General features: G+C 43.1%; 1 protein-coding gene across 3 annotated transcripts in view; it reads right to left on the bottom strand.

Moving 5' to 3' along the window:
- gatad2b (GATA zinc finger domain containing 2B) overlaps positions 1-22135 on the bottom strand; it is a 42617-nt gene that overhangs the window by 12691 nt on the left and 7791 nt on the right. The window contains exons 2-3 of one of the 3 annotated variants that reach the window (XM_005459747.4): positions 21951-22033; positions 650-1030 (exon numbers count right to left, since the gene is read on the bottom strand). In XM_005459747.4, coding sequence (XP_005459804.1) covers positions 650-1029 — 380 coding nt within the window. In that variant the 5' untranslated portion in view covers position 1030; positions 21951-22033. The remainder of the gene's footprint in view (positions 1-649; positions 1031-21950; positions 22034-22135) is intronic. The other 2 variants (XM_025902170.1, XM_003455235.5) reach the window with 2 other exon arrangements.

Genomic DNA, 22135 nt, shown 5'->3' with positions numbered 1-22135 from the left:
CTTCTGTCATTGTTCCATGTTATATATTTCATCAGCCCCACTCAAGTGTCAGACCACAGTTTGAGGGCCGATTTCCTGAAGAACTGACTGATTTTTACAGCTGACCCTGCTGTTGCATATGTATTTTTCATTATTGTAAAACACCCATAAAACTAACCACACCGTTGATACACCTGTGTTACTTTGCGCTGTTTACTAATTTGGGCCCTTTAGAGTTTTCGTTAATTTTCATGTGGTTTAAACCTTTGGTATGCACCTTACACACAATGTACATGTAACCCCTGCTCTGTAGGGGCGAGCTCGCACCAAATACTGTATGTGGACTATTCCACAGATTTCTTACTGAACCTGTGGAATAAGTTGGTCCCTCTGTAGTCATGTAAAAGCCACAGAGACAGTGTGCTGTGGACATTCTTTGCAGTTTGGTGGCCAAAAATATGCCAATGAGGACAAAAGTGAAGATTTTCATTGACAGTCAAGGTTTCACCCGCTAGTTACTTTTGCAGAGTAAAACTAACTGCTAAGGTGAACTGGTATTTTCCTTTAAATAATCAAATAAATGATGCCTGGATTCAGGTAAACAAACATCCTATAAAGCACATTCCTGTTCTTTACACTGAATCCTTCGGTTTAAAATGTTTATTCTCACCATCTTCTCCCAGCGCTCATGTCGACTGGCTCATCCAGGATGTTCTCCTTTCCATTCTTACTTGGTCCAACGGGGCTACTGTGGCTTCCCAGCCTCAGACTCCCATTTAACTTCTCCTCATAAGCAGCACCCATCAGGCTCTGATGATGGAGGCTGCTGGCTCCAGGGCCTTTTCCATCTCCCAAGGTCCCTGCAACATCTAGGGCTGCTAGGTCAGCTAAGTCCTTGCGTTTAAGAAGCGCCAGCATCTTCAGGCGCTCCATGGCCTCGTGACCTTCCATTTTGAGGCGCTTGGCCAACGCCTCTTCTCGCTCACTGGTTGACTCAAGGCCTCGCTTAAGTAGGTTCAGCCTCAGCGCCTCCTCAGACATCTGCTCCATCCTAAAAACAGGCAAGAGAGGTCAGACAGGTTAGCAGAGCCACCTTAAACCCAAATAGGTTCAGGTCAGATAACAAATACACTCCTCTATGTAACTTAAAGCATGAGTACAGTTATCCACCAGATTGGGTGCAATAGCTGAATGACTCTGGAACATCCAATCCTTCCCAACCCTTATTCCAGATTTTCTCTCCTCTCTTTGTCAGCAAAGTTAATCCCACGTTCCTCTGAAACCACGCGGAACAACTCCAAGTTATCCCAGGGATCCAAGCTCGAATCTATTTTTAATCTGGTATTAACATGATTACATTTGTATATTTCTACACTTTTCCTAATCCAGATAATGTAATGCAGATGTAAATACACATAGAACACAGGTTTGCATAGGGCTGGATGATGAATACTATTTTTGTATAGACTGGAAAAAATTAAGAAATTAATAAATCAATCGATAAGAAAAAGCAAAGAGCAATAAAGATACAACCCTACCAGATTATAGACCAGTTGGAAAGGCAAACCCTGTCCCTGCTAAGTCCCCCTGTCAGCATGACAAAACACACAAAACAGTGTGTAATGAAGAAGAGCAGGGGGCGAACCTGACAGCAACCCCATTCAGATGGAAGATTCAGATTAAACACAATATATTTACTTGATCGTCTCCTCTGGGTTACTATAAAATAGTTTAAAGCACGGATGACATCTTTAAGGGCAACTATGACAAAGCACATGACTTCAGCATGTCGGCGAAGCTGAGAGGAAAGTGGAGGCCAGACAGCTTTCAGGCCTTTGGCTGCAGCGCTGAGGCACAACTTTGAGGGTAATCTGTCTCCATGTCTGGTTTGTGCTGCACTTTTTGCAGTAGCTCTATAGTGACTGTAGAGAAACGTACGTAGAAAATCATACGGAGATGTTTGATGCAGCACCTTCTTAGAATCCAAGTGAAAACCAGCAACCTCCAAGAACCACTGCCAACCAGTAAGGAAATACACATTTTCCCCAGCAGCTAGTGGGTGTACAACGTCCAGTGTGGTGGAGAACTCTCGAGCAAGTCTCATGTACGAAGTCGTGAGCCATCTCGTCTATATGAATACAAAAAGAATGAAAACTAAAATCCTTCCAGCTCTGGTCATGGGCCTGGGAGCTTACCTTTGCTCTCCTGGATGCCATTCGCCCAGTCTGGGGTTACTGCTCCCATTACCCCACACACACACACACACACACACACACACACACACACAGGAGCACTGCTTGACAAACACATTTTATTCCTCACTTTGTCACTTCCTATTGGTAGATTCTACCTGCTCGTGTCATTCTGGCGTGCCCCTCATGGTGTCAGGCTTTTCACCGCTCTAATCTGTTCATCCTGTCCTCCACTCGTGTCAGTTATTAACCTCACATCTACAGCTGCCTCTTTAACACAGGGAGGAGTCTTAATGGTCCCACAATATGGCTCTCCCTGCCACTTCTTCCTCTAATTAATTTGTGACGCAGCGGTGGAGCCGTCGCCTCCATTTGCTGGGAGTACAAACACGAGCAGCTCGTGTAACCTCTCCGCCGATCCAGCCACCTCACCACGTTTAATGAGCCAGAGATCTGTGCTGAGAATGGCGCTTAGAAGCCAATCACAGTTTGCCTTGCTCTGCACGTCAGTAACTGGCACCCCACACTCTCTCACTTAGACTTCCCCTCCCCCTGGTTACTGTCGCTGCTGCCAGGCTTTACATAATATAATGACTGTTACAGTCAGCAGTGCCCCCCAGATAAATAAATAAACAAACACACACACACACTTTCTCCCTTCGCTTTTCATCCACCACACCCTTCCAACATACTGCCAGGCTGATAATGGAGAAGAAAAGAATAGATGAGAAACACAGACTCAGACCTACAATCACACCTCTCCTAAACCCCCAGCCCGACAGCAGGATACATCACAAACATTAAACATCTGTCACACTGAAAAACTGTGGAGCTCCAAGGAATGCTTCCAGTTTGCACCAGCAGATAGACGGCGTCCACACAGACAATACACATGCAGCGCAGCATTCCGATAGAGGGCAGAATTTTGTAATCCTCCCTCCTACTCCAGCAGTACAGTACCACAAAGAAACACTCCTCCCTTCTCCTCTACCCTCCCCCAATTCCTCAAACGCTCATCTTTTCCTCCCTCCTCTTTCACTGCAAAAATAAACACAAGCTTAATTTCAGGGGCCCCTTCGATGCCGCCAAAGCCGAGTGCTTCATTTGTTCACGTTATACTAGCCAACTGAGTGCTGTGTGTACGCATGTGAGTGTTTCTGCGGCTGGAGGGACAGGAACGGAGTGGCAGCACCAAGACGCAGAGAGAGGGGTTTTTTCTTTATTGCTGTGTGTGTGTGTGTGTGTGTGTGTGTGTGTGTGTGTGTGTGTGTGTGTGTGTGTGTGTGTGTGTGTGTGTATATATACAGGGCTAGAAAAGAGGCAGAGACAGCAGCTCTCTCCTGAAATAACGCCAACTTGTAATTCCACATCCCATCCCCCAAAAACACACACACACGTTTATTCAAAGAGCTGTCAATCAGAAGGGTGCTACTAAGACATTCTCCTCACAATTAAATCAGTAGTCTTCCTCTCACTGACGGCACTGTTGTAAATCCATGGCAGAGATAACCTTGATGTCTTGTCCTGTCGATGTGGCACCAGATTAACAGTGTTTGCCAAACTGGGTGTAATCGTAATACAGCGAGTGCACAGTTCAATCTGCTGCTTGATGTTCATCATGAAAATCCATTTGCCTGAGCGCCTCCTGTCTTTTGTCCAGTCTGTCCTTTTTCTATGGTTAACTGTTTAATGTTCAAACTGATGGTTTTACTTGACGGTGGATGTGAGTCTGATATGTCAGGCCCGACATCCAATCAGCTTCACTTACTGATTTGTTGTGAATCAACAGCCGCCCATTTTGTGCTTTTCATCCAACTGTAAATATGGAAGTTGTTATACTAAACTACTAGCACCTCAAGTCCAAATCCAACCTCTGATTTGGCTGCAGACAAGCAGCCATGCCTGTTAAACTTTAAAGTCTGCCTGTACTCATACGTAGTAGGTGCAGTTTATTCTGTCTGTAGGCATGTTCACGTGGTCACACTCAGGCATGTAAACGTCTGCTCGGAGCCTCGCACTTACCATCCCAAAATCTATGCCGCTTAGAGCCAAGCGGACCACAGCATATCTGCAGACACTGAAACTTACAGGACACCATTAAGTATGACACAAACATAATAATGTTAGTACAAAAAAAAAAAAAAAATCACAGAATGTACTTGGACTTCAAGTTTTCTGGACTTTACAAGTCAGGTAAACATTTGTGATGATGTATTTTGGCTGTGTGTATTGTGTGTTTCAGCAGTAGGAACGCTTTGCTCCCGTTGCAATCAATGTACACATTACCCAGATTTGCTTCTGCTGCTATGGCTTATTCCACTTTCTGTTACTCAATGCTAACGATGCAGCTACCACCCTGTTTTTATTTTGACCTTTGTTATTCTGCTCTGTTTCTGAGGTGTCTCAAAACCAAAAATATGCAAACAGGAACATCTATGCACTGAATTCAGCTACATAAAAAGTGGTCATGCAACCATTCCCCTAATAACAATTTGCTGCTGGTTTGTTATTCATGCATTTTATCAACAAATCAGCAGAAGAATAAACAGGTGTTTCAGCTACACCTGTAAAAGTTTTGCAACTGAAAATGCATTTTAACACAGACAGCTGCCACAGGCCCACCTATTGACTAAAAGACAATGCTATCAATAACCTTGACTATTGTGACTACGTGTGATTTCACAGTCTGCTACTTTGTGGCTGAATTGTTTCAAATTGCCTCCATGTTGTTATCATAGCACTAATAGTTGACCATGTAATATTAAGCAGCAAATAAACTGTCACAGTTGGACTAGCGCAGGTGGCACACATAGGTGTTGCCTTCACCATCCCCTCTCTTGGCTTCTCGTGTTCCTCCTCCCTCGTGGCGCTGTAACTTGGTATAGCAAACACAGCTTGGTATCACTGCGGCCTTCTTCCTCTACTTTTCCACCACTAGTGTGTCAGCTTGGTTAGCCATCACCAGTTGGCCTGTTTATTTTTGGTCCCACAGGAGCTTAGCTTAATCATTCTCAACCAGAATATGGACAATTTTGACAAAACACACTGAGCAAAAGTCAAGAATATTAAAACTTGTTAAAGTTTCTCTCCTGAAACATTAAAAAATGACATTCCTTCTTTTCACTGCGTCTCACTGACAAACTGGTGCATAAATAGAACGGTGACTGACAATATGACAACGCTAACTACCTGGAGCACAAGCACCTCTCTTCCACTGATGTTGTTGGACCTTAATAAAACAAAATGTCCCGAGTGGCTTGTGTCCTATCCACAGTAACGTCATTCCTGCTGTATGGTGGAAACGCCTTGTTGCTAATCATATCCACCATCCTTCAGGAAAGTACCAGAGTCAGCTACCATCTGGCTTCTTTAGCTCATGTGCTAGAAAAGACAGAGATGTGCAGAAAACAATAAAACCTTCCTTGTGATTTCAGGAGGAAGGAGCCTAGCTCATTGGTCCAGCGGACACACTAAAGCAGCAATGCGCGCGCGCACACACACACACACGCACACACACACACACACACACACACACACACACACACACACACACACACGCACACACACACAGTGGCTGGTTGGCTGTAGAAGATGCTGATGACAGGGTTGCTGGGAATATGACCAAAATTTGCATGTGGCTAGTTTTTGATACTAATGAGGCCAATCAGAACACCGCCCATAGCAACAGAGTTGCAATTGGTTATGGGGAGCAGCTAAGGACTTGATGGTTGTGGGATAAAGATTCAGACCCAACAGGACTTGCGAGGAGAATGCTGATGCTTTGTTCCTGAATAATCGATCACAAGTAAATACAACAACAATCACACACCTTCACCTGCTGTCTGTGGATGCACAGCACATAAGGCAACTCACGCACCTTATGCACAGACTGCTCTTTATTAAATGAGACAACAGCTCATTGTGGGGGTTGCTATGACAACCAGTCATCTATTTTTAAGACATACCACTAATCAATTCCTGTTCTGCTGTTGCCTGAGGGGTGGGGGTATGCAACAACATGCAAACCCCAACCCCCATGTTCTGTTTGTGTGCGGGTGGTATTACGGGGGTGGTTTTTTGGTTTTTTGGTTTTTTTTGGGGGGGGGGGGCAACAGCGACCAAGACACTAAGCAGGGGGGAGTGTGCAGTAGGAAACAAAGAGCAGAGCAGAATGAATGAGTACTGAGGATCCATCTGATACCAGCGCGTGACGCCGTACAGGAAAAGTCGGAATGATTCCACAGCAGTCACACTACTGCAATCATTCCTCTAGTAACCAGGTACCCACACAAGATCACCTGGAAATCCTGCCCACTCCCCGATCACGTCAACAAGTATGAAATGTCAAATACTTACAGGTTAAAGCATCTTAAATATAGGTAATACGTTTCATACATTTTCCTAACAGGAACACACGTTCAAAAATTATAACTGCATTTATGACCATTTTTAGGTGTTATTTACACAAATATACATGTTACTCACAAAAGAGTAAATGACTACACTGTAATTAAATCAGTAATTACCTGCAGCAATGATCCTTTCATAACTGAAATAAAAGGTCCTAAGACCCGAACCCTTCCATGGCATTCATTTTTTATTTCTCTTTAATATTTGTGCATATTGGGACCCAATGAATGTAAAAACAAAGAATTACCAGATTTTTTTTTTTTTTTTTAAAACCGGATTTTTGTTTCTGAAAGCCACATATGAGGATATTCATCTAAAGTTTCGATAGATAGTGGCAGTAAAATGTCCTCGTAAGTGGATATCGGGCCCTTGTAGAGCAAGATTTAGTATTTTGGTCTAGACAACCCAAAATGTGATGTCCACATATGTGGACACCAGGTCCTAGGAGGTTAAATAGGACATTTAGACCATGGAGCCCTATACTAACAACCTTAACAGATTTAACATTGTCCGTAAGGCTACATTAAAAAAAAAATGGTTTAAAAAGGTTCTTAGAGCATGTAGCACCACTCATACTCTGTCTGAGTACAGAATATCATGTCACTTGAGGACAAACCCTCTGCCAGCTCCGGCTGTACAACCAACTCAATGAGGACAAATCTGATAGAGGGGACAGGGCAGACTTCAGCTTGTGGCACTTGACTCAAACACCATCTCCTCCACAGGATATAGCTTACAGGTGGATTCCCCTGTTTCAGTGCAGCTCACTAACAATGAAGAAGCATCTGCTGTTTAAGAGCCACCCCCCCCCGGTGCTTTTTCACCAGTTTTCGGAGAAATGTTTTGTTTGTCCAACCACTGAACACCAACCTGTGAATCATTCAAGGATAAACTTTGCAAAGATTCAGTCTTGAACGACATCTTCAGACACTCTGTTACTAACAGCCTGTCACAAAAACAGAATTTGTTCCCATTTCATTTCACTCTATAATGAAAAGTTAAAGCTAGGGCTGTGTGATATGACCAAAATCTCATATCCTGATATAAGACATTTATTGTCCCGACAACCATATATAATCACAAAAATTTTACTTTTCTGTAAATTCAGTGAATCTCGGGAAACTCGACTTGTATGAAGTGTTTTCAGCTGGGTGTCGTGTACCTGGAGTCGAGTGTTATGACCGATGCATGAAACTATATATATTTTTAGACAGAAGTTGTAATGGCCGCCATTTTCTTTGTGAGTAATTATTAGATGGCGTGCTGCGGGGAAAAGCCTGTTCTAACGTTTGAGTCTAAGGTTTATTTGGAGCACCTGACGGCTCTTTTTTGCTTCTCGTCCGTAAACTCTCTTCACACTCTTTGGCGTGATTCCTTCGTAGGTGGTAGCAGAGGTTTGCTGTGTTTGAGTCTGAGGTGGGGACCGGTTTGCACCATAATTTGCATAGTACAGTTTTATCTGGTCTGTGTCAGACTTTTCATAACCAAACCATGTCCATGCTACAGAGGCAGCCCCTCGTTTAGGAGTAAGGTCCTCGATTTTTTTTGACTGGTTCTTCTGTTTGTCATCATTTCAGTTTATTTGGAAAAGTCTCAACAGGATCTTCAGCTTTATTGTGAAAGGTTTATGTGTAAAACAAACAAGCGGACAGCAGAGCCACACGCTGGGTTTACCATCACATGTCCGTCCGTAGTGTGGTTATTTTAAATATAAGAGAAAGAGAGAACTTTAAGGAATTAATATAGCCACGACAGTGACCATCAAAACCATAAAAAACAGCCGTAAACAGTTTATTTTGCGACACCATAAAACAAACGATAGCATAATATGAGACGATAGACGTTTTTATATCGTCATCTGATATATATCGTTATATCAAACAGCCCTAGTTACAGCAGTTTGACTACTACATACAAGTCCATTTATCATGTCAACACATCATCCCAGCCGGACAGTCAATATTATATAACCCTATGAAGGAAGATCCATGTACCGGGAGATTTACCACAGCAACACTGATTTTAATAACTAATTTGTTAGATATTCTATTCTAAACATATTGTGAAAATATTTAAAGTGATAGACAAACATATTGTATTATTAAAGATTAATTATGCAAGATTTAATATCCAGAGGGTTGCTGTCTGTCATCATATGATGATGCTAACTCAAATGTTGTCATCTACTCTGCTGTGCTATTGTGTACATTTCTTCTCATTTTTATATTGGATTATATTGATTTTTATTTTAACTAATGTGTCATTAATTAATTAAAACTGAAATAATTGATTAAATACATCTTTAAAAGCATGTCATTACTCCACTGTTTCTGTCATTCTTTGGTTTCATGTATCTGCTAACCTCAGCCATTAAACTCAGGGAGCAGGCTAAGTCTAGTTCTGACTTAGTAAACTCAGCAGTCTAGACCTCTGAGCACATGAGCACACAGCTCAGTGAGACAGCACCATATTTGATGGCATCAGCTCGACTTCACTGTGTACTTAACCCTCATAATTCATGTTTACAATAGAAGTAGCCCACAACACAATACCCCTCATTATCTGTGCTTTTTGAAAATATATGTACAATTTTACACACACTGGCATCTAGAAAAGGCCCATTAATCCGAATTTATTTTGAAAAGTCAAAATCTCTCAAAAAGAGAAATAACTTCGACCACAGTGAGTCAGTGTGAGCTGGGCCGTAACCTCAGGGTTCAAAATGATCTTTTATTATGTAGCAGTTAGTGGCAACGATATCACACAGAAAGGTGGCAAAAAACCCAAAACGACAAACAACAAACAAACGACCCCATGACAAACCTCCACCAAAGCAGTTCTCTCTCTGGGCCGTATTTACCTTTAAGGGAATAGCTTTGCATTTTGTCTATGAACAGTAAGGAGTAGATCTGGATAATAAGTACTGTTCTGTAAATAACTGGACATGAATAACTTGATCTTAAAAACAAAGATCAGGTTAGATGTCGCTGTACTTGGGCCTTGTACAGTGAACGTCACTTAGGTGTCAGCAGACCAGCTGTACATTCATCCTTACATGCGTTCACTCATGATTCATTTCACAGAAAAATGAGCAAATATAACAAAAATAGCTAACAGAAAAGCATAAATAGACGTAAAATACTGCTCTACTAAAAAGGATAATGCACTTGTTGGTAGGTAGCAGCAGCCACAGAGTGTGAGTCATATTGAACATTGTACCATGTTAATCTAGTGTTCTGTACTGACGACAGGTAGGGGGGGTGAGTGAGGCTCAGTAGGTCGATTCACTGGGCTTAGCGCTCAGCCATTTCTCTGCCTGGCTGTCCTGCTTATTAAACACCTGTATTTCCTGTCAGGGGGCATGAGGCTGAACAGGTTCTGTCCAGGGTGAGAGAAGTCGGCAGCAGTTTTCTTAGCTCTCCTGAGACACTGTTTGCTAGCTAAGTCCTTCAGAGATGGTAAGGGACAGCCGATGATCTGCAGCATTTTCCTGTCTGCCACCAAGCCACGATGCAGTAGGTGAGGACACCCTCTATGGTGCTGTGGTAAAAAGCCACCAACAGTTTCTTCTCCAGGTGGTTCCTCCTCAGCATCCTAAGGATGTGGCGTCTTTGTTGGACTTGTGCTCAGGTTGTGTTCACCCCACCATGCTGCCAGGTTTTTAACCTCCTCGCTGTACAGTCTCGTCTCCTCCGCTGATGAGGCCAACATATACTCCTGTACAGACTTAACACTAGCCTGGATGACGTCCCCAGCGACAATACAAATTCCCTCAGGACAGACCTGCACTGTTTGTTTATTATGATGTACAGCTGGGAGAACGCCATGCTAACATTAGCATCAGGTGGTATGTACACTGCAGCGATGATCACTACTGTGAGCTCTCTGCACAGCACAGTCAGTACTGAGTGTGATCCTACCGTTCATGCACCAGTCTAAACACACAGAGACACATTACTAAAGTTTAGCTACGTTTACCCTCACTCAATCATTCACACAGAAACATGCTTACAATTACAAAAACTAGTCTGTGAAATTGTGAGCTCCTGGGTGCTGGGTGCCTACGTGTCACCATCTTGCATGGGATATCACAAATTTTGTAGTCAACTTGAAAGAAAGACAGATATGATGATTATATATATATATATGAAATAGTGAGCTCAGAGGTCAAAGGTGACATGATATTTGGATTCAGACAATAATTTGAATCCCCCTTTAACCATTATTATTTCTTAAATGTTGCCAAAACAAACAAAGGCAGTCTAATTTTAATCATAGTTTTGAAGATAAAAACATTTTTCTGAAAGTTTGGCCTTATTTGACCTTGGAGGAGAGGTCAGAAGTCCAAACTTGTTATTTAAAATCCCTACATACTATTCTGTATAGACTGATGTGTTGTCAGGACAAGTAATGGCAATTTAAAAACAAACAAACAAACAAACAGTTTTAAATAGCTCTATATAACATTATCCCTTTGACCTTCAGATTAATCTACTGACAGTGAAGGTAGTTAAATATAGCATATTTTAAACCTTTATAAGGTACTCTGTATATTGATAGTACTCACCACACTTGTAAGGATCAGAGTTCCTAAATATACGGCTTTTTGTACATTTCAACCAATAACTCATTGTAAATGACCACGGCAGACCCGGGTGCACGTTCATGCTTTGCAGCATACTTCATTAATACTTTTACGGTTGCTGTACATCTGCACCCAGAGCTGCAGCTCTCCCGCTGCCAGCTCAACATAACAACAACAACCCCAACCACAGGACCCAGTATAATATTTAAGTCGGTGGGGCGTGATTGCAGATGCCGCGCAGGTGCGTACGCCTTCCCTGCACGGCACCGCAGGCCACGCCCCACCACATACCCCCATCGCCCAACTGAGGCCGGGGAGCCATCCGGCTGAACCTACTCCCCCCCACCGCGAGCGGGATAGGGGATCAGCCCGGACCGTCGGCGCCCCCGGGCCCTGGCCAAGTGACGGGGAGTTGTGAGTTCAGGTGGTCACCTGCGGCTCCAGCAGCGCTGGCGAAGCTGGTCCGGAGGTCGGCCGTGTGGCAGGTGGTCACGGCTCACAGGTGGCTGGGCCGACATAGGATCAATTGGCGCGCCGGCCTCTGGTAGAGATGAGGCCGGTCTGGCCAGCATGCCGCCCTCAGACTTGGCGGGGCCGTCACACAGCTCGCCCTCTGGCCGAGCAGGCTCCCCTGGCACGGGGACCTCGGGCTCCTCCTCCGCCACCGCTCCTGGCTGAAGCAGCTCCTCCACCTCCGTCAGGTGCGGACCGTCACGCGCCTCCCGACCACTGGCAGGCGCGGATCCTCGCGCGCCCCCTCCACAAGCAGGCGCGAACCCTCGCACAGCTTCTCCTCACCCGGCAGGCACGGACCCTCGCGCTTCGCCGCCTCCTCCAGTGGCGGCTTGGTAGGTCCCTCCCGTGCTCTCCGCGCGCTGACCTCCCGCTCGGGCTGAGTAGGTAGGTGAGCTGGTGGTGGTGGACCCAGTGGTTGCTCTGTGGCCCTCCTCCGGGGAGCAGGAACAGGCGCAGGCCCCGGCCGGGTACAAGCCGCCCCCACCTGCGGAGTGGGGATGGGTGCGGTGGCAGGCTGGGTCCTGGCTGGTCGCAATCTGGGGGCCGGCCCGGGCGCCTGAACAGACTGGATCTCCTCCACCCCAGCGCCATTGGGGAGCGCCGGTGGCGGGCAGGACCAGATTAGCGCCGCCAGATACTCCATCCTCTGTAGGTGGCATTCAGTCTGGTCCTGCAGCTCTTCCCGCCGCCGCCGGCTCGGCCACCATTAGCACCAGTCCCTCCCTCTGCTGGCCCACTCCTGGGTCTGCCGTGCCTCCCGTCCTGGGTTTCGGCACCACTGTAAATGACCACGGCAGACCCGGGTGCACGTTCATGCTTTGCAGCATACTTCATTAATACTTTTACGGTTGCTGTACATCTGCACCCAGAGCTGCAGCTCTCCCGCTGCCAGCTCAACATAACAACAACAACCCCAACCACAGGACCCAGTATAATATTTAAGTCGGCGGGGCATGATTGCAGATGCCGCGCAGGTGCGTCCGCCTTCCCTGCATGGCACTACAGACCACGCCCTGCCACACTCATTAAGCTGGCTTTAAAGACCTTGATGACCTCAATATAGCAAATGTTATTGGATGGTTAACATGACCCCGCTCTGCACCCCGACAACGTTTTATCAGAATTCAATCACAAGTTTTTGACTTATTGTATTTACAGACAGAATGACACGCGAGCGCGCATCCAACAAGACAAATAAAAACAACACGGTGGGAGGCGAGCAGGAGGAGCAGGCGGGTGGGTGTGGGCGTTGTTGGAGTGTTAGGGCAGCCACTGCATTTTGAGAGCTGAATGAAGAAAAGCTCCTCTTTGAGAGCCCTTTGATAAGAAAAGACCGACTGCTTTAGACCAAAGGGTGGGGCATACACTCTTCCACAAGCCAACAGAGGACAAAAAAAAAAACCCCAAACAAACAAAAACAAAACTGTAGGAACAAGAGACGTTTAGTCAAAGTACAGACATCTTAAAATGAGGCTGAATGTGGCAGCCAGCAGAGCATCAACACAGAGCAGAGACACAAATACACCCACACTGGAACAGTGAGCAGATCTGCACAACATGCTAACCTCCACACATTTCACTTTCATGTAACACTTATTCAGGACGCTTCAGACATAACCATTGCTAGATGCTGGTGACTGATTACATCTGGAGCAGATGCTATCATTCACAAGCATGTATCATTCCAGATTTAAATGAAAAGCATAAACACCATCAGCAACATGTGCATGCACATCTCCAAACTCATATACGCTTTAGAAACTTTCTGCACATCTAAAGATTTCCATTATAGTCTCAGTAGAAACACTAGAATCAGAATCAGCAGGTCAGACTTTAAAAAAAAAAATGCATTTGGTGCATCTTTAATTCTGAAGACCGATTATATCTAAAAACACTGTAAACGCGACAGTAACCCCTGATGTCAAAGTTTTCAAATTCATCCACGTCACAAATAAAGACGTTATATGAAAATTACTTCTCAGCCCAGGAAACATATGTTTGACACGCTAAAAAACATTTTAATGCAACAAAGATTTTTGAACCGCAATTACTGCAGTCTTGTTTTCCATGATGCAATCTGCATGCTTTCACTGCTTTCACCTCTCTAAAAGGTTTCTGCATCTTAAATGTAACGATATCTTATCAGCCTATAGTTGCCTTTAGTTGTTTTCACAAAGAAAAGAAAGATGAAAATTCCTGTTAGCTCAAAATCTGCTCATTGTCAGCATATATACATGAAGTCATGGACTTTAACTATGTGCACTATATTGCAGACAGTAGTCACCTCACCCATAAAAATCACTGAATTCAGGTGTTCCAATCCCATCCATGGACACAGGTGTATAAAATCAAGCACATGGGCACAAAGACTTCTTCTCCAAAAACATTTCTGAAAGAGCGGGTCACTCTCTGCAGCTCAGGGTGCAGCACACACTTGTGCAACATGTCTAGTTGCTACTAAATACTCCACAGTCAACTGTTAGCTGTATTATAACAAAGTGGAAGCGATTGGGAACGACAGCAACTCACCCACACAGTGGTAGGCTACATAAAAAATAAATCACAGAGTGGAATCAGCAGATGTTGATGCGCTTAGTGTGCAGAGGTCGCCAACTTTCTGCGGACTTCATGTGGTCTTCAAATTAGCTTAAGAACAGTGAGAGCTTCATGACTAGGCAGCTGCATCCAAGTCTTACAACTCCAAGTACAATGCAAAGCATCAGATGCAGTGGTGTAAAGCACACCAGCACTGGACTCTGGTTTTGGTGGTTGTCAAGTGTAAAGTTTGCTGGAGTAGGGATCATGTTGTGCGGTTGTTTTTCAGGAGTTTTGCTCCCCTTAGCTCCACTTAAAGAAACTCTTACTGTTTGGACAATTTTATGCTCTCAACTTTGTGCGAACAGTTTAGGGATGGCCACTTCCTGTTCCAGCATGGCTGTGCACCAGTGTACAAAGCAAGGACCATAAAGACATGATGAGCAAGTCTGGTGTGGAAGAACATTTTTGCACAATGACCTGACCTCAACCCGACAGCCAACCCAAAGTCAGCGGAATTTTAAGAGGCATAAAATAACTAGAGATGGACCGATCCGATATTACGTATCGGTATCGGTCCGATACTGACGTAAATTACTGGATCGGATATCGGAGAGAAATAAATGTAATCCGATCCATTAAATATCAAAAAAACACCTCACAAAACTTGCGACATGGCGTAACTCGGCTCATAACCGTAGCAGGTCGGAGCAGTGTGCTCACGTGATAGAGCGGCTGTGTGTATTTGTAGCCTCGCTACCAAACCAGCATTTCATCTCCGAGGAAGTTATCGCAGAGAGAAGTAAAGCAAGTGTGTAAGTTCATCTCTGAATGTTTGTAAAGTGTTCCCATGTTAAGCTTAACAACCGATATATGGAGTGACTGCCTCTCTCTCTCTCCCTCTCCTGCTGCTACTTCAATCATGAAACTGATCAATGATCAGCTGATCGGCTTTTCTGTCGCGAGTCCGTCTCTCTTCTTTGTTTTTGCCCCACTTTGCACCAGAAAGAGGAAACCAGCGGCTGAACAACAGCAGCACGTTTAACCTTGATAAGCTGGTGTTAGAATTTATTTAATATTACTTTCTACACCAGGATCCTTTTCTACGTAGCTGACGGCTGGTAACTGTGCAGGGGCGGATCTAGCAAAGTGTAGCCAGGGGGGCCGACAGGGCATGAACAGGGAAAAGGGGGCACAAAGACATACTTTTCTTTCTTATTCTCATTTAAAATGTCTAGCTTTTAATAAATAATTATCTGAATCTTACACCCAAAGTTTTAATCTGATGTAAAATGTATAGAAGTCCATTACTGTATATAGTAACTGTTAAGTCTAATATACCCTAGTAAGCTATAGTACTTTTTCCTTTGGGAAGGTACCGTCTGTGCAGTCTGCAATTCTGTTGAAGAAAGATGTTGAATCTATTTAATTATTCTTGAAAAATAATTTATTTCTGTGCATTTTTTTTTTTTTTTTTTTTTTTTTCCCACACTGCATCAAATTAAAGTGGATTACATCGATTAAGCATCATGAGGTGGAGGGTGGAGTGTATTTTTTTATTTTTTTTTACATACAGGTATAACAGAATAGCTTTAGTTTTGTTGTTTATTTAAACTTGAGTATGAACTTATACAAAATGCAGCAAGATATTAAAAAAACAGTTTTATTGATTAAAAAACACACTATATCGGATTCATATCGGTAGATATCCAAATTTATGATATCGGTATCGGACATAAAAAAGTGGTATCGTGCCATCTCTAAAAATAACATGTCATATTTGTGAATAATTTCAGTGACCCACTATTAGCAAGCACTTTGGTGACAGCGGGAAGGAAAACCTCCCTATAAACAGGAAGAAACCTCCAGCAGAACCTCCAGGGAGGGGCAGCCATCTGCCATGGAGGTCAGAAGAAGTGGGAGGCCTATCTACAGTACTATCCACAGATGAACAGTATCTGAAAGTCATGTCCTCAAGAAACAGGGAAAAAAAGACTTGACACAGGACCCAAGATACGTATCTGACCCTTCAGTTTATCCATCTGTTTGCCAAACTTCATCCAAAATCACTTCATTTCAGTGAAGGGCGGCTTTCAAGAAGTCATTCTTAAGCAAAGGAAATAGGACCGAGGTACGCCAAATTACACAGAAACTCAGCCAAAAATCAGTGGTAGCAGGTTTTATAAAGCGACGAATCCAAATTTTAAATTTTTGGTTCAAATATTACAGAAGAGGTCAACAGACGGGTACAACAATGAGTGTCTAAAGCCATTTGTAAAAATCAGTGGAGGCCGTCATGGTTTGACTCATTTCAGCCAGTTGTGGTGGGGATCTTGTCAAAATTAATGATATATTAATGCAGAAAAGTAATATCAGATTTTGATCAACCGTGCAAAACCATGTGGAAAGAACCTGACTGGTAGCCGTGCCGTTTTTCAGCAAAACGAAGAAGACATAGTGTTACATTGTCAGTTTTCTTTTCTCCCTATCAGTCATGGAGTGACCTTCAAAAGGCAGCTAGGAGGAACAAAAGAGAGCAAACTTCCAAAGAAGAGCTTTGGGATGTCCTCTAAGACGCCTGGGTAATTATCACAGAATACTAAATAAATTACAAGAAAGCTTGACTAGAAAATTCAGGCTTTGCTGAAAAAGTGTATAAACCCAACACAACGGTTAAGGGAACATCAGGTCCATGACTGCACTGGCACACAGACACGTTGCCCCGTTTAATGTCGAAAAATTAATTTGTGGCATTCAGTATCTGAGTTTAGAATAATCTACTTTCGAATTATGTTGAGCACTTTCATCAAACTATTTCAGCAGAGGAAGTGTGCGCCTGGGACCAAGAAAAAAAGCAAAAACAACAGGAGCCTCTGAGTAAGAGATATCAAGAGATAGCAGGTAACCTTATCACCTTGTTTTGGTTTAGAAATTCTGTTTGCAGCTGCTGTGGAAATTTTTATGTTTACCCACATTATCTCACTGAGTGGATTAGTTCATACTAAAGGTGAGGAAAAGCAAAGTCCAAATGAAAGTGAAGGAGACTGTAACGCGATGGGTCTGTTGCCCTGCGGACATGCTGATGGATGTTAGTAAGTTAAGTCTATCAGCAGCAGCCAGCCAACCATCCTGGTGATGTCTGCACTCGCACAAGATGGCTCTGCACATGCTCTGAAAACTTTAAACTCTTACTTTTTAAATCCTGCTTCACAGACAGTGCTAACTCTATGGTGTAAATTAGCCTTAATACATGTAACGTTTCATATCCACTTTAAATAAACAGAATTACAAAACTATTTATATCTACAAAGAAAAAAAAAACAAGACTTTTAAAAAGTCCTACAATGAGGCTGCAAAAGGTTCACTTGCAACTAGACAGAAACAGTATTTAAGCAACTGTACCTCATTAACAATGGAAATATGACGCCAAGTCACAAGACAGCCCACCTCAGACAACCTAACAGTGTGTCGTCGTTTTTTGGCACCACCTAAGAGATTCTTATGCACTGGGTTTTTTTGCATCCCATGGTACTGAAAGTTTTGAGCATTTTCCTAAGCACTGATATCAGGTTTGAAAACCTAGTATTGTAACCACCCCATAGCACCGTGCAGGTTAGCTAAACTCTGCAAAGTAATTTCCAAATTAATCATTTGGAAACATGACTGCTCCTAAAGCTGGGCTCACACTGTGCGATTTTTCCAGTCACGTTATTCAGCTTCAGCTCAAACTGCACGATTGACTCGCAGGGGTTAGAAGTTCGTAGGTCATGATGCAGGGTCTCACACTATACGGCCCGATGCTCTGATGCGACCTGAGTGCTCAAACTGTGCGTCCATAAAAATGAAGGTTATAACAGAAAATCTGTCGCTCGCTCTCCCTCTCTGTCTCTCACTCACACAGACTCACACCATCACCATCAACTTTGCTAAATTGCTAACGAAAAACATTGATCAGGCAGCTGTGATTGAGCAGCAGTGTAGATCCAACTATTTTCACGGTTGTTGTGGTCGTGATAATTTTGTGAGGCCACATTGAAAAGACTCAGATGAGCTTTCCAAAGTTCTATAAGTGCCTCCATCGCTTGTGTCCAGATCACACGCTGCACTGCTGTGCTACTCCGTCTTTTTCACCGACATTTATGTGTCTGCGCGTGCGCAGTGTGAGCGGCTGCGGTGACACCCTCACGACGGTCGGGAGGATTTCAAACAGGTTTGAAATCCTCCCGACCAAGCGATTGATGATCGGGAGCTGGTCGTGAGGTGTTAATCGCTTCTTGTTACCCCACGTATACTACACGATGAACGACGCACGACGAAGGCCAAACTCGGGCCGATCAACAAAACGGTCGCACGACTGAAAAATCGGCTCAAAATGGGCCAAAAATCGCACAGTGTAAGCCCAGCATAAAACACACACAAAAATACTTTTTTGGCCAAAGTTCAAACTTCATTCATTTGAATCTGGCCTAGTAACCTCGTGCTTAACTTTGACAGAATTTTAATTTTCTCAACTTTTTATATTTTGACTTCCTGTAAAATATTTTGCTATTTTATCCACAAAACAAATGTTACATAGAAGGCAAAACCAGAGGCTTCTGTACTACAAGCTATGGTAAGTATTAATAAAGCATCACAAGGTTCTGCTGATTGAAGAAGTCACTTGGATGATGAAGAAACATTTCTCTGAAAACGCTACGTCCAGACGAACAGAATCAACTTTTTGGGATTTCATTATGTCGCACAGAAACACCAACTCACATCTACACTTTTGTATCCCATTATCCACTGTTGGGTATGTTCCTTTATTTTCCATGAAATAAGATAAATGACATTTTTAAAAAATTTGTGCTGTCGGCGTTAATCTCGTTAAAATGACGTTAACGCCATAACCGCATTAACGTGGCAAATCTCAGCCAATCTTGGCGAGTTACTGCGGATCGCCCCGTGTGCGGGGCTGCACAGCATCAACGTGTTAGCGCGGTTAGCTCGTTAATGCATTGACACCGTGCAGCCCCGTGTACGGGGCGATCTGCGCTAACTCACTTTTTTTGTAAAAAACTTCCTACATATATAAAAAAAAGACATCTTGTAACAGGTTCTAATTAAAGTTATTACAAAGTAGTGATGTGCGATACCACCGATTTCCATTCCGATCTGATACAAAGAAAGATTCAGGCTACTATTGACGAGACTGATCTGATACTTTGCATAAAAAGTTAATGCGTTTGGAAAACCAAAAGTAGTGTACACTACCCGTTAGAAGTTTGGACCCATCTTCTCATTTTTCTGTATTTTCATGAATATTTACATCGTACATTTTCACTAAAGGCATCAAATCTATGAACGAACACATACAGAGTCATGTGGTAAACAAAAAATTGTGTGAAAAACTCAAAACAAGTTTGATATTTTTGTTTCTTCAAAACAGCCTCCCTTTGCTTTGTTGATAGTGAAACCTTGGCCTTCTCTCAATGAGCTTCGTGACGTATACGTAGATATTACACAGTGTACTGCAAGGACGCTGTATCATTAAAGCCTAATCATTCAAATAATCCACTTTAACTGATCTACTCAACAGCCTTACCAACTGAACTGATGTGACACACATATTACTCCAAGCTAAACTCATACAGCTATTTATTGTAACACGTTTTATTAATGTAAATTTGAACAAATGGGATTCCGTAGTTTTAAGCATGCAGGGAATTCCAGTTGTTTAAACATTGACACAAAAATCTAAACCTAGCCATAAGTCGCTTTCCAAAATTCAGCAGCAGTGCTACACGTCGCCATCAGCTTCACATCTTCTCTCAGTTCCTGGACAGTGCCTGCAGCACCAAAGGACTCTGTGCCGCCGTAGCAGCAACTGTTCCTCTCCTCCTCCTCCTCATCATCATCATCATATTGTGTGTTATGATTTACTTTTGTTTGTGTTTGACAAGGTTTGTGGTCTTGCCACATGCATCGCAAACCGTGTCCTGGCTCCGTCTATGATCAGCCGTAATTGTCAACAAAATGAGCGAGGACACGAGCCGTGATGCATTTCTACAGCCGTATTTATCACTATGACAGGCGGAAGAACAAATAGATCCTACCAATCATTTACACGCTCCCAGTAACATAGTGTTCTTGTTAATGATAACCTACAGAAATTACTAATATATTAATATGACAATCGATTCCAGAACATAAGTGAAACAGGAGGAATCAATATTTTGTAATCAATCCGCACACCACTATTAGAAAGATTTCTAGAATGATTTGGCATTTTGTAGTAACCTTCACTTTCCCAAAATTAGTTTTTGAAAGATTTTTCATATGAGTGTATATTCTAATAGTAGTCAAATTGTCAGATTTCACAATAGATGTTTCAAGTATCTTTAGACTTCTCTTCAATTTGCTTTACTCTCTTCTGAATATGCGATTCTTTATGCCTCAAATGGATTTGTTAATTTCACCAAACCAGTTAATCGCTCATCTAGTTGGTCTCTCATATCTTTCTGTTGCACAGGCTAAAAGAAATGTACTACACTTCTTCAAAGTATCAAAGTACAGTGCATCCTAACAGCATGACATTTGTTCCACTTGTCATGCTACAGCCTTATTCCAAAATGGATCAAATTCATTTTTCACTTTAAATTCTACACACAATGCTTCACAATGGCAAAGTGAAAAAAGTGAAAAGGAGTTTGCTTGAAATCCTTGCTAATTTATTACAAAATAATAAACTAAAATATAACATACAGCTTTGCATGACACTCAAAATTGAAGTACAGGTGCATCCTACTGATTTTCTGTCACATGTTTCAACAACTTGATTGGAGTCATCCTGTGAAAGATTCAGTTGATTGGACATGATTTGGAAAGGCACACACATACCTGTTTATGTAAGGTCCCATAGCCGCCACAGTATCATCACATTATTCTCCTGAAGGACAATAAATTTACCTACACGCTGATACAGAAAGACAACTCGAAACTGGAAGCAAAAACTTGGCTGAGTGGTTTTTGGGGTTTTTTTCTTCCACAAAGTCTCAAGTTTTCATGTGTCTGTATATCTCTGATCGCCTGTACTAGAATATCATTAAAATGGTGTTAAAACCAACACAATCATACATTTGTGTCCTCAACCTAGCTGTGGTGGCCGCGGGACAATGCACCTGGTTTTAAAAATTAAGATGTGCACAACCAACCAAAGCACAACAAATACAGCGGCATTAGGAAGGAGACCGAGAACCAAAGGTTCACTCTGACAGAGCTCCAGCATTGCTCTGTAGAGGGAGGACAACCATTTCTGCACCACTTCACCAATCAGGCCTGTGTGGTAGAGTGGCCAGACGGGAGCTACTCCTCAGTAAAACGCCTGCCGCGAGTTTCCCAAAAGGCACCTAAAAGGCTCTCAGACCATGAGAAACAAAACTGTCTAGTCAGCTAAAACAAAGGTTTAACTCTTTGGTCTGAATGTCAAGCGCTGAAACCAGGCTCCTGATCAGTACCATCCCTACAGTGAAGCATGGTAGGGATGGTACTGGTCCTGGTCCTGCTGCAGGGATATTTCATAGTTGAAGGAAAGATGAACGCAGCAATGTAGAGACATCCTTGATGATAACCTGCTTCAAAGCACTCTGGACCTCAGACTGGGATGAACAGACCCACGACCATAAACACACAGAGGTGCTAGACACACAGAGAGAAAGCACTAATGTTACTCATCCAGCTCAAAAGTTACTCACCAAGTGGAGAGGGCCACGGAGTAAGCTATGCTGATTATGAAATGATCAGGGGTGGAGCCACACAGATACACCACCTCAACCTGCTGAAAGCACAGAGAGAGGCAGAATCCATTTCTCTGGTGAGCAGAGTGAAGAAGACATTAGCTAGGGCTTGAAATACCGAATTCATTGCCACCTCACTCTAC

This window comes from Oreochromis niloticus, linkage group LG22 (assembly GCF_001858045.2).
Source record: "Oreochromis niloticus isolate F11D_XX linkage group LG22, O_niloticus_UMD_NMBU, whole genome shotgun sequence".
Taxonomy (NCBI): Eukaryota; Metazoa; Chordata; class Actinopteri; order Cichliformes; family Cichlidae; genus Oreochromis; species Oreochromis niloticus.
Note: the sequence above shows the minus strand (reverse complement) of the source record. Positions and strands in the feature narration are given on the sequence as shown.